Consider the following 14,342-nt stretch of genomic DNA (forward strand, 5'->3'; position numbering starts at 1 on the left):
TGCGGAGATTGGGGCCCAATCACTTCGGGGTCCAGCATTTGGTGATGCTACAGGAGCGTTTCCGTTTGACGAAACTGGCCTATGTTGGAAACCTGCATGGGCGGCGCCTATAACTAAAGTAATGAGGGGAACAAACGCTTTCATTGCTCAATTTCCTTATGACTTTAATTATTTTGAGAGTTCTAAGGGTTCTCAATTGTACGTACTTCTAGAGATTAGTCGATTAGTCCAAGCAATGCCGCGTTTGACGGAATCGCAATCCACACTGATGACGTCCCATATTAATGACTGTATATATATACTTTATATCTAACGGCTGCTTCTATACAGTGGAAAGACCTCAAGGCGGCAAGGGAGCAATCGACCAAGATCGCTTTAGTTTGATAACTGACTGTCGCTTCCTAACCACAGAAAGTGCCACGGTTTTGCTTTAGACTGAGCCACAACCAAGTACGAATTGAAAGAAGCGGGGATGCTTCGGCAACGGCAGTAATAAGCAAAACGCGCGTCGTTATTCGCACCTCTCCTCGCTTGGCGTCTATCAGCCGTCTAAAATGTAGACGACAATCATATGTAGACTAAGACATACTCATATGCTTTTCTTATCTACACGTACTTATTTCCCGTGGAATGAGGATTGAAGTCACCGATCAGTGTGAAATCTTTGCCTCTTGCCCTACATGTTTTATTACTTGATTAACGGCTGATGGCCACTGATTCTATCTAGTGATCCCACGCATCACCCATAGAGACAGTAAAAATCTTAATTGTGTTGTGGTTGGTGTCATTAGCTGTTGTATTTTGTTTCTTATTGTCGTAGCTATTGCCCTATTGGTGATAATACAGTGTATCAATTATTTTATAGGAAAGTTGTCTGCCTCTACACAAAAATCGACGTTGAAAGCGGCAACTGATAATGATTAGCGAAAATGAAGGCGCCAACTCATAATTTCAGCAGCTGGCATCAACGGCCGAGCAACCAGTATGTGACGGAATGAAGTCGCTCGCGACAACGATTGAAGTACTAAGTATCGCCGCAGAGTACTTACTGTTGTAACGTAAACAGCGGCAGACGCGTTTACGTCAAACTAAGCTGAGCCGATCATAGCTCCCCCAGCGGTACAACACTTGATTGACGGTTGGCAAACTGTCACCTGTTTGAAAACAATTATTAGTGGCTGTCAATTGAACGAGCAAATCGATATGGTCGGAACTCCACACTTTGGCTCCTTAGTGTTTGCATTTCCTTTCATCCCGATCGCCGGTAACCACGTCGACGGAATAACTCTATAGGGTCAAGGCCGACTCGGTGAGGTATACGTAAGCGCATCGCCATTCGACTTTCCATTTTCTTCCGCGCTCGTGCGGCGGCTGTATCATCTGTCTCGAGCAACCGCCATTAAGGGTCCTCGTTAAACTGGCCACCAGTTTGTAAGTCATAGCGTGAGAAGCCAGTGATCGGGCAGTAACGAATCGAATGGCGTTCGATTTGTGTGCTGTTCGCGACATACGCAGCCATCCGACGACTCTCCTATCCGTGGCACATTTATAAGGATTACTAAAGATAAGCTTTTAAGCTTTTTCCAAATGTATTTATAAGCTCAAGTGAACATTTTAAAAGACATGATGCGATTGGTAAGATTATTTAGTGTTAGAAAGTGTCGCACTAAATGCGTTGTTGTTGTTGTACTTTCAGACCTTGCCGGAATAGATGAGCGAAGGACACCGATGTAAAAACGACGAATGGACGAAAGGTTACGGCACTTATGTATAGCGACGTTTTGTAGATTAACACAGAAGGCCTCAGACGGTTTTCAACAATATCGGCAAGGCTTTGATTCTCTTGAAGCCACGAGGATCAATAACCATTCGTTTGGTTCAGGGGATTAAACGCTAATCGTTATTAAATGTATACGGGCGTTGTTACGTCAGCACTCTGGAGTGCCTTTGACGTTGTATAAATACTAAATATATTATCAGCATCAATGTAACTCATAATAATGTAATTGCGGCCGTATGTATTCATGCCCGATGAAGGTCGAATTGAAATGCAGATCATTTCAGTTTGCTGGTCAGCAAGCAGTAAGCTGCCAGTCATGATGTATATATATATATATATATATATATATATATATATTATATATATTATATATTAGGATTAAGCTAGGGTCAAAAGACATTATGCATTTTTATTACGTTAAGTTCTTAAAATTTTAATTGTAAAATTCGACCAAGTTACGCAGAGGTACGTTGGCTGTGCGTAATCCTGGCGCTTCGTCAATGTATGATTCGCTGGTATCCACTGAAAAGACTGGCCTAAGTGAGACTCAACTTAAGATAGCTAGCTAAATTAAAAATCTCGGAAGTAAAACATCAGACTTTATCAATTCCAATGAAGCCCTGTAGGATAAAATCGACGTAAGGTTCAACCTAAATGATCATTATAAAGACTGAAAAATCATCAGCGGCATGCGTTTCTTCGATAGACTCTACCATTAGGACGCAATTTAAGAAAGCTGCTTACAATACCCTCAAACAAAAAGGAACCAGAATTTCTATTTTTTTTTTTTAATTTAATGTAGAGAAACCTTTGAGGTAGCCCAGAACATCTTTTTCTTCCACCAAATAACAACATTTCAGGTAATATATGTTGGAACTTTATTCTTCATTTATCGATAATACAAAGTACTCATTTAATCCACTGATGACGATCAGTGTTATGTTGTTTTTGCTTTTCGCCAGTTCCTTGTCAGTGTTTCTCCATCCACGTACGTTTCAGTATCAGCTATCGCATGTCCGTATGTTCAGTTTAATATAATAGCCCCTCCGGTTGCCTGTCTGCATTCAAATCTACTGCAATCTATCGTTTTCTCCTTCTGTCTTTCAATTCAGTTGAACTCTTCTCCACTTCCGTCTTATGCTCTCTATTACAGCTAGCCCCCTTTTTCGCACTTATTCGCTTTTTCCGTCATCGCACATTATTTTTGTTAAGTTTATATTCTCGTTTTTTCAATGTTATTACCATTATAGTATTTATTATCGTCATCACCATATTTATTCGGTTTTATCTCATCACGAAATCTTCTCCCACGTCCTGCTTCAACAGGAGCTGAAAGAAGATTTCATACATTGGTTAAAATGTGAGTTTGCTGCTATTATTTATAGTTGTCCTCTTAGATTTTATATAGTCATTCTATGTATATATGTATGTATCAGTGCGCAGTGGGTCTTACCATTCAGAAATACATTCATGCAGTAGTTTATTATTATCAATGATCTATCTATCCATTACATTTAGGTAGATCTGTTCGTCTTACGACTGGTGGTACGTTGATGATACTTTCGATTCTTTCTAGCCGGCTTAATCATCTCATCATTTATCCCGTTTGGTACCAGTCTTCGCGGCATGACGTGTCTGCCATTGGGTCTTAGGCTTAGCCCGCTGCCAATGGTCACTTTTCCGCTAGCGTTACTGAGTGCGTTTCTTCGAAGATCGGAGCAAACGTCCTAATTGGCTATTTTACCAGTGGTGCGAACCTCGCTTGTGTTGTGTTTCTACAGTATTCATAATTGTTATACTGCTAGTAATAATATCATGGTACATTTACTATATCTTAGCGTACGCTGTTGTTGTTGTTGTGGTGGTAGCAATTAATCGTCGCGCTGATGGATGTGTAATAAGACGAATGTTCCGTCCCTATGTACAACAATATACAACCATTTACAATGAATTGAATTTTGAACGCTCCGCTTTCCTTCTATTGTGTGTGTGTGTGTGTTTTTTTTTATTCTCATCCTATTATCATAATCGTTTAACGTAATCGCCCTGTTCTTTTCAATTGTCACGTGTCGGTGTGTTGAACTTATTCTTTACAATTTGTCCACTTACGCTTGAGTCAATACAATTTACACTCATCGGTGTTCTTACTACGGTCTGGGTCTCAGTACAATGACCGCGCTCACATACAACTCCATGTGCACTTAGATCCTAGTTTTGGGTCTCTGTTGAAGCGAATTTTCCGCGTCCGTCACGCAGCTTCACAGTAGACGCATTATCTAATACTATCAATACCCAAGCATTACGAACAGGCTCGATAAGTTACAGTATTAACAACTTAGCTTCGTCCGACTTCATGCAATTCAGATTCAGTTATCAGAATTAAGTTGTATATATTTTTTTGCCATTTTCGTTCTTTAATTTTCTATACGATCAAGCATTGTTGATATATATATATATATATATATATATATATATATATATATATATATATATATATATATATATACATGTCTCATCTTTTGTTTAATTGTAGAGCTAGCACAAACGTAGAGGAAGCATGCACTATAGATGCGAGCGGCCTCAAAAGCGCAAGTACAAAAACGGAAGTAACGGTGATGCTATTTTTAAAAAATTCGCGAACTTACAATTATTTTTCTACTTTCTACATGTTTTACTAGTAAGCATAGTAAACACAAGGGAATTATACTCGGGTTTTTCTGGATTGGCAGACAAAAGTAACTGGCTAGGAAAAAGATACACGAAGTGATCCTTTTTTCACCCATATATATATATATATATATATATATATGAGTCTCATCTCATCAAAGACAACGCAACAAAAACCAGCAGAAAAATAAATATGTGTCGTTGAATTGTACAAAATGAATTATACAACAATTGACTACGACGTGTGCAGAATAATTGTTTCTTCCTTAATGGTGGTAGTTTCACCGTCTCTCTCTCTCCCTCCCTCTTGATATATATATATATATATATATCTTCTATCGTACTTATTATAGAATAATAATAATAATATTGTTACATACTTCTAGTACTGGTACTCTAATTACTGTCTTTATCATCATGCGATTATTGCCTTCATTGAAATCTACCTTCGGCTGTGTTGTAGTTCCTTCAATAGTAGATCGTCTCTCGTTATGTTTATTTTTTGTGTATTTAATCTATAGATAGTCGAGATTATTAGACACAAAATTATGATTCTTGATCTAACTCGGATCTGCTGATGGAAGTGTGTTTATCGATTGATTTATGTCGACACCGCCGCTCCTTTACTGTTATATGCATGCTTGCCATGTACGTCTGCCATACGACCATTCACCATCGTATCCTTTTTTTCCTAGCCAGCAATTACCGTACTGCAAAACTTTACCCCCTTTTAACGTCACCTTTACTCTATGTCGTTTCATCATATACTTAGTCAATTCGCGGGCCCTTAGTGCGTCTCGTCACTTGTGCTCTCTGGCGTTCGTTAGTTGCATTATACGCGTGTTACATTATACAAGAATATACGAAAGGTTTTCCCATATCTGTCTGCGAGAAAACTTCATGTAACAGTCCATAAAGAAACACTTACCAGATACCGTAAATGTGGATGATTTTTTCTATTCGCTTCTATAAATACATGCGGAGAAATATACGCTTAAATTTCATCTGCGCTCTTAGTTAGCCCCTTTTTCTTAATTCTAGCAAAACGCTGAAGAGACTCTCTTTCGGAACTTCGTTGAGATTCATTCGGGTTTCTGTGTCCCCAGATCAGTTGCTATTAGGATAACACATGGCACACATCTGTACACTCGCACGCTCATTTAAAATACAGTTGTTCGTGATAATTCTACAGGAACACCGAGCCAGTTATTGGTACATATTGCTATTTGGCTATGGTTCAAGTTGACATCGAACGTCACCATGGACATTTTTATGATATAGTAACAATTACTACGAGACTCAGTATACAAGAACTATCCTCGTGATAATGAGGGTGTAAATTTAGCTACATAACGGATATGAACGATCGCAAGTAGAAGCCAAATTTATATGAAGAACTTGTGCATCGGTAATTGAATTCTAATGTAAAAGTTCGTGGCTGCAGTTCTGAGAATTGGTTAGACGACAAGATCCCTGTTCGGTTCAATGATCCGAGTTCGTAATCCAAGAAGTAACGACCTAATTATATAATTAACTTTGCTCATAATAGATAGATTTATAGTTCGTATGGCAATCGATATTTCCTTGTTCACCTAAGACTTAGAATTGCGTATTAACAAGTAAAACAATTTCCAATTTCGATGACCCTCCTATTTCTATATATGTCCCCTATGATGCCTAAGTTGCTAGTTTGTCATGCTTACTTATTGATAGGCCTGTGTTTGCCCACGAAACTTATCTCTACTCGTCTCTGGCTGCTTCACAAGCTTTAATCCCATAGTTAGCGACGCCCATAAACCTGAAAGTCATGGCAGTAATTTGTTACTGTGTTAAATCGGCTTTTCTTTCATCAGGGTGTAACCATCACAAATTTGTTGTTTTTCTGAAGCGTTTGCTCTTACAAAGTATACGAAAAGTGCTCTATATGCTAATACATAGCGTATCCGGATAGTCCATTTTGTATCTTTCCCGTCCCTAAATCTCGTGTATCTAAATCTGGTATTTGCTTGCGCCGTAAACAGCTATAAGTGGAAAGATAAATAGATCGTAATAACTGTTCCTGCCCTAAAGCATGCTGTAGTACAACCACTAATTTCTATTAGATATTACTCACGCACACACGCACACATTTCTTTTTCGCCATATCCGCCATTTTGAGCCTATGACACCTACACAGGCGAAAGGGACTGCAGATCGGCAAAGACGCGCGCCTTGCTCTGACGCTTACGATCTATAAGATTTGTTTTATCGGGCGTTTGAGTATTTTGTGCCCTCAGATTGTGAGCTGGGTTTCATTATCCATACGTGCTTCCTTTAATCCCAGCGCAACCGTTCTGTAAACTTGCATTGACCCCTAAGCACACACCCACTTCGTAAACCCTACAATTATTTTTCGTGTTCACATTTTGTATACGGGATTACTTGAAAGTGAAAAATTTCCGCTGTGCGAAACCGTTTCCTATTTCGGCTGATGTTTGCCGCAAAGCTTTGATAGTAAATAACCTACTCAATCTGACAGGTTGCATTGTTGCTTTTGTTAATATTGTTACAGACGACATCCAAACTACAGTGCTGAGACCAGGTACCAGCTGAAAGGCAAGCCTTAGCTCGGTATAGTCCACAGCCTCCGCATTGTTATACGATCGTTCTGTTTACAGTAACAGCGGATCAATGATGTCTCCCTACTACAGAAGTATATTTTCATCTATAGTATCGTTAAACAAGCTCGGTACGCGTTGCTTAATTTTCTGCTTCGCAGCTTTTCTTCATAGCATATCGAGTTTGTTTCAGGGGCACAGATGACAGCTTCCGGTCACCTGAACACTCATCGCAGAGGATATTATCGTCGATATCTTTTGTGGAAAGATGAGGATCGGTGTTTATATAGTGGACCGCTTTTGTATTGTCAGAAGCAAGGTACCTATACGAGAGACCTCTGTCATTGCATGATGATGAGTCGTGGCATGTATGTATGCATGTATGTATGTATGTGATTATAAACAGTTATAATAGCGTCCGAATTGTCTGCAATAATCAATAAGAGCCGTTCGTCTTAATTCATCGGCGCATACCATTACCAATGTTGTTATTACTATTCATTCAGATCTACATACAGAGATCGCCTGTCACCGCCCAAAATGAGTGACGGTAGACACTTGTCATTAGAGTGCTCAAATTAATCATTATTACATAGAGTTTTTTTTTTTTACATGTATCATTATTATCATCAGTGTTGCAATTTTCATCGTTATCCTTATTATTGTCATTAATAATAATATTATTATAATAGTTATTACTGTGTTCCTGTTGTGCCCACTCAGCAACTTCTCATCCTTTCTACTTCCAGGATGAGTTGCTTCGCGACGACGGGGGAATCATGTCAAGAAGATACTGGCGTTGAAGTTCGGCAGCGCTCCTCGCTGACGAGCTAGACGCCGAGCCTCCGCGAGAACCACTTCCACTAGAGCCGGCTCCACTGCTTCCTGAGACTCGGGACGATGAGGATGACCCTTGCTGGCCTCCTTGACCGTGAGCGCCGTGACCTCCTCCATGTGAAACTGCCGCCGATTGAACTTGCTGTTGTAGCAATGACAGCGAATACGCCTGCAGCAGCGGATTCATTAGGGGGTTCATCAGCGCTGCAGCAACTTGCTGCTGCTGCTGCTGCTGCTGCTGTTGTTGCTGGGCAGCAGCGGCTGCTGCCGCAGCCGCCTGTTGCGCTGCAGCTGCCACAGCGGCCACCTGCTGGTGTTGTTGTTGTTGCTGCTGCTGCTGCTGCTGCTGTTGGTGATGGTGATGATGGCTACCGCTCGAACTGCTTGCACCACCGGCGGCGCTATTTCCACCGGCTGACATGCCGCTAGACGAACCTGCGCAGGCAGAATAGGACGCGGAGCAGGATAATACATGGATTTGCTAGCTTTAACTTGATTAAATTATAAATTAATTTCGTCCGAAAATATTTCGAGTTGTACTAGGGGCATTACCCTAACCATACATGTTACAGGTCGAGTTTACATGCGCCATATTGACAATACAGTTGTTGTAAACTAAATTTCGGGTCACCGGTTTAGATAATGGCTGTTTTTAACAAAGAGGATTATATCGTATGTACAAGCGAACATTAACAAAATAGAAACTAAAATTCGATAGTTACCCTTTTTCTGCGTACCTCTAGAACTGTGCGTTGTGGCCGCCATGAGTTGTGTAAGAAACTGCTGCGTCTGCGCCTGTAAGATCGCCTGCTGTTGTGCTGCAGACATTTTTGACAGCTGCGAGGCAAACGAATTATGCTGTGCAGCAGCAGCCGCCACAGCAGCGGCTGCCGATGAGGTAGAAGCTGAGATAAGCAGGACAAGAGCAATAAAAAAAACTGCGTTTCATAAAGGGAACTAAATGATCTTTTTTCATCAGGGGTGAACAGGTTCTAATTGAAAAGGTCATCAATAATTTAACTCTTACAAGGATCGCGTCGAAACTTATCTTAGTGAATACGTACACGGGAAAAAGATGCAAATACCGTTTTTATTCGAAAAACGAATTTTCTAGGAAAGAAATGATCAAGTGTTGGGATAATAAATCAATCGACCTGGTTGTTTGTGAACGAGAAAGCTTGTCTCGTAGTGATCGATTTTGAGAGAGTAGCAAAAGCAATACTTACTTTTGCCCTTGCTTTTGCCTCGGCTTGTTGTTGGAACCGGACTATGCGCCGTCTGCTGATGATGCTGCGATTGGCTATGGTGCGAAGAGGGTCCAGCACCTCCACCCATAACGGCCCCCATACCCAGGCCCATTAGGCTGCCTAGTCCACCGAGTTGTGCAAGTCCGCCCAAACCGCCAAGACCCAACAGCTGACTCTGCATCGCCGCCATTACAGCAGCCGCGTTCTGTTGTTCCGCCAACGACGACGAGTTCCCAGATGTTGTGGTATTCGAACCAGAGGATGAAGAGCGACTGGCCGTTGATCCAACGACGCTTGATGAAGTGCCGCCACTGCTACTGTGCGCACTGTGGCTTCCACCAGAGCTTCCGCCTCCGCCACCGCTATGAAGTCCACCACTATGATGATGATGATGATGATGATGGTGATGATGAGGTGAAGCCGAGTGATGTCTAGAGGATGAGGTGGAGTGACTTCCACTCGCGCTGCTGCTACTACTGCCGGCTGAGTGGTGACCCGAATGCGAACTCGAGGTGGTACCGGAGCCCGATAACGAGGACGCTGCTGATGATGAAGTTCTGGAGGGGAATAGAAATGAAATACGAATGTTATGAATTGAACGTTAAGATGCAATTTTTTGTGGCAAACTGTTATTATTATTAGATGCATTAATTCCAAACAGGACACTGCTACTGTTAAAGGGATTATTATTTTCCATCATAGAATTATCCACATGGTTTATGAGGACTCTTGGTTGTTGACAGTAGGAAAGTTCTAATCTGCACGATATTTTTAGTTAGACGCTGTGCCTTACGGACAACCAACATATTGTACAAGCAATATTTCTTAGAGTATTCTTAAGGAATAACAAAACGGTGACAAAACAAAAGCTTCTAACTGAAAACGGAAGCATTTTTGATCTTCTTATTAATAAGAATGGTTCGTTAAATACACCAATTCAGAACAAAACCAAAATTATTTAATGCGGTCAAAAAATTAAAACAGGTCAGCACTGTTCGACATATACATACTGTATTATGCATTAAGCGTATACATACGGTGCTCACTCAATATATTACATAAAGCAAGGAACAAAAAAGGTAACGGAAAGAGGCCACGTACATATGTCCAAGGTACCTGTGCAGTTGTGCCGCCGCCGTCAACTGTACGGCCGCTGTAGCAGTGGCACTGAGTTGGGCGGCCGCAGCAGCCGCAGTCTGCTGTTGCTGTTGTTGCTGCTGTTGCTGCGCCTGTTGTTGTTGCGCCTGTTGTTGCTGTTGTTGTTGTTGTTGTTGTTGCTGCTGCTGCTGCTGCTGCTGCTGCTGCTGTTGTTGTTGAAGCTGTTGCTGCTGTTGAAGTTGCTGTTGCTGCTGCTGTAAGGCTGCAGCAGCCTGCAACGTTGCCTGGTGATTCGCTTGAACCTGTAGTTGTTGTTGCAGATGTTGCTGTTGCTGTTGTTGCTGCTGTTGCTGTTGTTGTTGCTGCTGTTGTTGTTGTGTCTGTATTGTCTGCGGTTTGGGAGATGGAGAGGGCGCAGGTGAAGGTGTTTTAGGGTTGGGAAGAGGCGCCGACGCTGGTGGAGGGGGTGGGGGAGGCGGCGATGCCGCCGCTGCCAGCGCCATTTGCGTTTCAAGCTCCTGCTCAGCCTGAAGAGCTTTGACGAATGCCGCCTTGAGGCGGGCCGTGTGTTCCGCCTTAAGGGCTTTCTTCATATTGTGCGATACACATTTTTCGCAGATAACTGACGGGCCACTATCTTTCTTTGAACCCTTGGGCTTCTTGGATAAGCCAGTTGTAGTTGTTTCGGCCTGTTGCCACTTCCACACGGGCGTGAAATCGCCCTTGCACTGGACGCAGACGAAGGGCGCGGGTGGGGGGCCCTGGAATCGTCAAGAAAAGTATTCCGAAAACAAAAAATGACATCGTTAGCAGCTGCTTGATATCGTGCGTCTGAATTGTGTTATGAGTAGGAAATACCATTTATATTAAGCTTATGCCGTTACAAAAACGAGACGAGAACGAGCATGTTTGGCAAACCTTGTTTGTGTCATATCCCTCCTTGATGAAAGTGACGACCGTTTCAAGACCTAAAAGGCAAATAAATTCTGCGCTGCTTCCGTTCGGTACAAAGTGCATCTCAGGTGGGGGCGCTTTAGGCGGCGGAATTGAGAGCAACGACTTCTCTAGTTGTTTACGAAGTGCTAGCTTGGCTGCTGCCTGTCGCTGGGCCAACGTTAACGTGTTCGCCGCGTGGTCCGATGATGACTGCTTAGAGCTGGTGGTTCCCGTATTGGTGCCGCTACTTGCTCCGTTCGTCTGGGAAGTAAAAGACGTTGTGAACGTCATGCACGAGATAGATATAAACTCATGTAGGAGTAGAGGCTGGAAGTTCTTTTCGTAACCATCGAATAACCATATAACTTGCATTGAAATGCAGAACCATATGCCTATGCAAGCCTAGATGCGGCATAAAGCACGTACCTGCAAACTAGCTGACAGGCTTGTGGTGCTCGCTTGACGCTGGCTTTCCCCCCGCGGCGTGGAGCTGCGCCGTTTACCGCTCGCGGTGGCTGGAACTGGACCGCTCGTCGGTACCAATTCGACCCCCTGTGCTGCCAGCTTGCTGGTCGTCAATTGAAGGATCTCCGAAGTGGCTGGCGAACTTGGTCGAGACTTCTCCTGCTGAACAAGTCAAATGATAGGACCAATGTAAAGCTTCTGCAGCTATTATCGATTCAGGATGATGATCAGCTTTGACGATATAGATACTACAAGAATCAACATCAGCTAGGCGGCGCTTAATTAAGCGATTCCTTTACGTAGCTAATATTTCTTACTCGAGGTTGGACTACATTTGCTGCAAAAAGGTGTACCTTGTTTTCTTTGTTGCTAAGCGCTGTCATCAATGGGCCATTGTGTGCGCTTTGAGGCGTGCGACTACCGTTCTGTGCGCTCTGAAGTCCATGATGTTGAGCAGTAAGTGTTGGTGCAAGATTCGTTGGTAGCGGAGGAGGAGGTGGCTGCATCTGACTCTGCTGAAGCCGCCGAAGTAGCAGAAGTTTCATTTCTTCGCCCCGTAGTCGCTCCTGAAGTTCGGTGATTCTACGCATTTTCTCTTCAAATATACTCAAATCCAACTGTAAGAGTCAAGATTGATCAATTGAAGAATCAGTTGGTTTAGCGCTTAGTTACTTAGGCTGTAAAGTTTCTTTGAATTTTACAAATAGCACCGACAAGACAGCGCAAAAGCTAAGGCTCTAGTAAACAGACGCATAACATGGAATTACCTTGTGGTCGTTGTGAGATAAGTAGATGTCCTCGTCAGCTTTTTGAAATGCATCCATCTTCTTAGCATATTCTTCAATCTCATCGGCCTTCTTCGTCACGGTTAACTGTATCAGCGGTTTCGAGAATGTGAGAGGTACTACGCCCGACTTCCACTCTGGTAGCTCCCTGAGCGCTGGGGGCGATATTGCCGAAGTCTTATGCGTTTCGCCGACAGTTAGGGAAACTGGCTCTTCGTCCATGTGGACTTCTTCCTTGCTGTCTGTGATCAAGGCCTTGACATCTTTGAAAAGGTCGGCACTCCCGTTGACCCGAGCTTTTTTAGCATCGACCAGTGGGGTTGCATTCCCGTCCTCCAAATGGTGTTTGCCATTATCCCGAGGCGCTGAACAGGAATCCGTAGTGAGACCCACTAGAGAAACGTCAACCTACAAAACACGAATATCGAAAGTTTAATACTCATAACGATAAGATGGGCTAACGCCTGAAGGAGAATGTCACATTGAGAAAGAGATACACAAATACACATTTGAAGCCCGCAATTTAAAAAAATTATTTGTAAAAAAGGCAAATCGTGTTGTATCTGAGTTTGGTTTACATCGTGCATAAAGCACAGTCTACGGCATACTCTGACGATTAATGACAATAAAATCAACATACGCCTGTCGCTTGACGTCTAATAATGCTAGCACTATTTACATCTTTATTTATGTTGAACTTATTAATTTACTACTGTTTTTAGTTTAGCTAGTGTTTAGGTAGTTGAACACGAATTTCAATGGGCGTAATTAGAAAATTCTTCTAACCTCCATTGGAGACGACTTTGCTGTGGCCATCATCAGATCATCTACCGACGGCCCCGTAGTCTCCATCTCGGGTAGTTCAATGAAGACGTCCCCGCTTACGCTACCGCGGCTGCCTCTATGATTGTTTGTGGCATTCACCAGCTCAGCTGGCTGTTGGACCTTATCGATTTTTTGCCCATTCGCTTCACCTATGCTGCCACGCGTGCGGCTGCTTGTACCGTCTTTACCTGCAATACCTGCCGCTGTTGCTACAGCTGCTGCAGCTACTGCGACGTGCTTCGTGCAGGCGCCATCCACAAACACGGTATCGTTAAAGGATGATAGGCCATCGCTGACCTGAGGACTAGGAGGCCCACTCTCCGATTGGCCAGTGTCAGCATTGTCTTCCTCCTCAGTGGTATCGCCTGAATGCGCCGAACCGTTACTTTCCTTATACGAGCTGAGAACGCCACCACCGTTTTGCAGCCGCAGAGGTGAACTTTTTCGAGAAGTCGCTTTTTCCGACGACACTGGCGAACTCGAGAGACTCTGCAACTTAGACCCATACGAAACATTACCATTACAGACATGAACATTAATAATACTGACAATATAGCAACGTCGTTTAAATCAAAGAAGCGAGTTCTGCTAATCTATCAATAGTTTACGTCAATACAGAATAGGTATTTACATCGTCTTTGGTATTTTGTTGCTGTGGCGTTGCTGGAGGAGTCCCAGAACTGTTGTGCGGCTGAGGTCGACAGCGGGGTGACTTTTGCAGTGCACCCCCGCCCGGTGAGCCCACCGAGCCGCCGTTTACATCTGGAGTAAGCGCGGGTGGCTGATCAACTTCCATTGTAAGACGTGTAACAATGTATGCTGACTGCAGGGATTGATTTTTTAGGTCTTAACGGATGACCTTTGTATACTCGGCTGCTCTGTCCAAAAGCTTTACGTTTTCAGGAAGCCAAGGAGCGCCGCGTTTCCGTTATTTCTTGGAGCTACGCAACCCTCGTTATATACAACGCAAAGCTACATCCTGAGACACAGTGGCATCACTTCTAAAACCGTAACCACAGTTTTACCTTGATGTCGGCTCATTCTTTTGTCCTAAAAGGCACAGACGAGGTGAACAGTTAGATGAAACGCTTTCTCCTGTATACTG

The 14,342-nt window shown here is 43.0% G+C and overlaps 1 protein-coding gene and 1 long non-coding RNA gene across 7 annotated transcripts in view; one reads left to right on the top strand and one right to left on the bottom strand.

The window, feature by feature from the left end:
• Positions 1 to 2,641: 2,641 nt before the first annotated feature.
• The window catches only part of LOC111254569 (uncharacterized), a 33,031-nt gene continuing 21,330 nt past the window's right edge, over positions 2,642 to 14,342 (bottom strand). For 2 of the 6 annotated variants that reach the window (XM_022815534.2, XM_022815532.2), the window contains exons 2-11: positions 13,869 to 14,287; positions 13,199 to 13,732; positions 12,395 to 12,820; positions 11,981 to 12,244; positions 11,589 to 11,789; positions 11,145 to 11,423; positions 10,230 to 10,987; positions 9,108 to 9,685; positions 8,604 to 8,786; positions 2,642 to 8,316 (exon numbers count right to left, since the gene is read on the bottom strand). In XM_022815534.2, coding sequence (XP_022671269.1) covers positions 7,784 to 8,316; positions 8,604 to 8,786; positions 9,108 to 9,685; positions 10,230 to 10,987; positions 11,145 to 11,423; positions 11,589 to 11,789; positions 11,981 to 12,244; positions 12,395 to 12,820; positions 13,199 to 13,732; positions 13,869 to 14,033 — 3,921 coding nt within the window. In that variant the 5' untranslated portion in view covers positions 14,034 to 14,287 and the 3' untranslated portion in view covers positions 2,642 to 7,783. The remainder of the gene's footprint in view (positions 8,317 to 8,603; positions 8,787 to 9,107; positions 9,686 to 10,229; positions 10,988 to 11,144; positions 11,424 to 11,588; positions 11,790 to 11,980; positions 12,245 to 12,394; positions 12,821 to 13,198; positions 13,733 to 13,868; positions 14,288 to 14,342) is intronic. The other 4 variants (XM_022815538.2, XM_022815537.2, XM_022815540.2 and 1 more) reach the window with 4 other exon arrangements.
• Positions 7,224 to 8,843, top strand: LOC147754252 (uncharacterized). The gene is made up of 2 exons (XR_015316862.1): positions 7,224 to 7,363; positions 7,794 to 8,843. It is a non-coding gene; the product is annotated as an uncharacterized LOC147754252 (long non-coding RNA).

Source organism: Varroa destructor, unplaced genomic scaffold (genome assembly GCF_002443255.2).
Source record: "Varroa destructor unplaced genomic scaffold, Vdes_3.0 BEIS01000007.1, whole genome shotgun sequence".
Classification (NCBI taxonomy): domain Eukaryota; kingdom Metazoa; phylum Arthropoda; class Arachnida; order Mesostigmata; family Varroidae; genus Varroa; species Varroa destructor.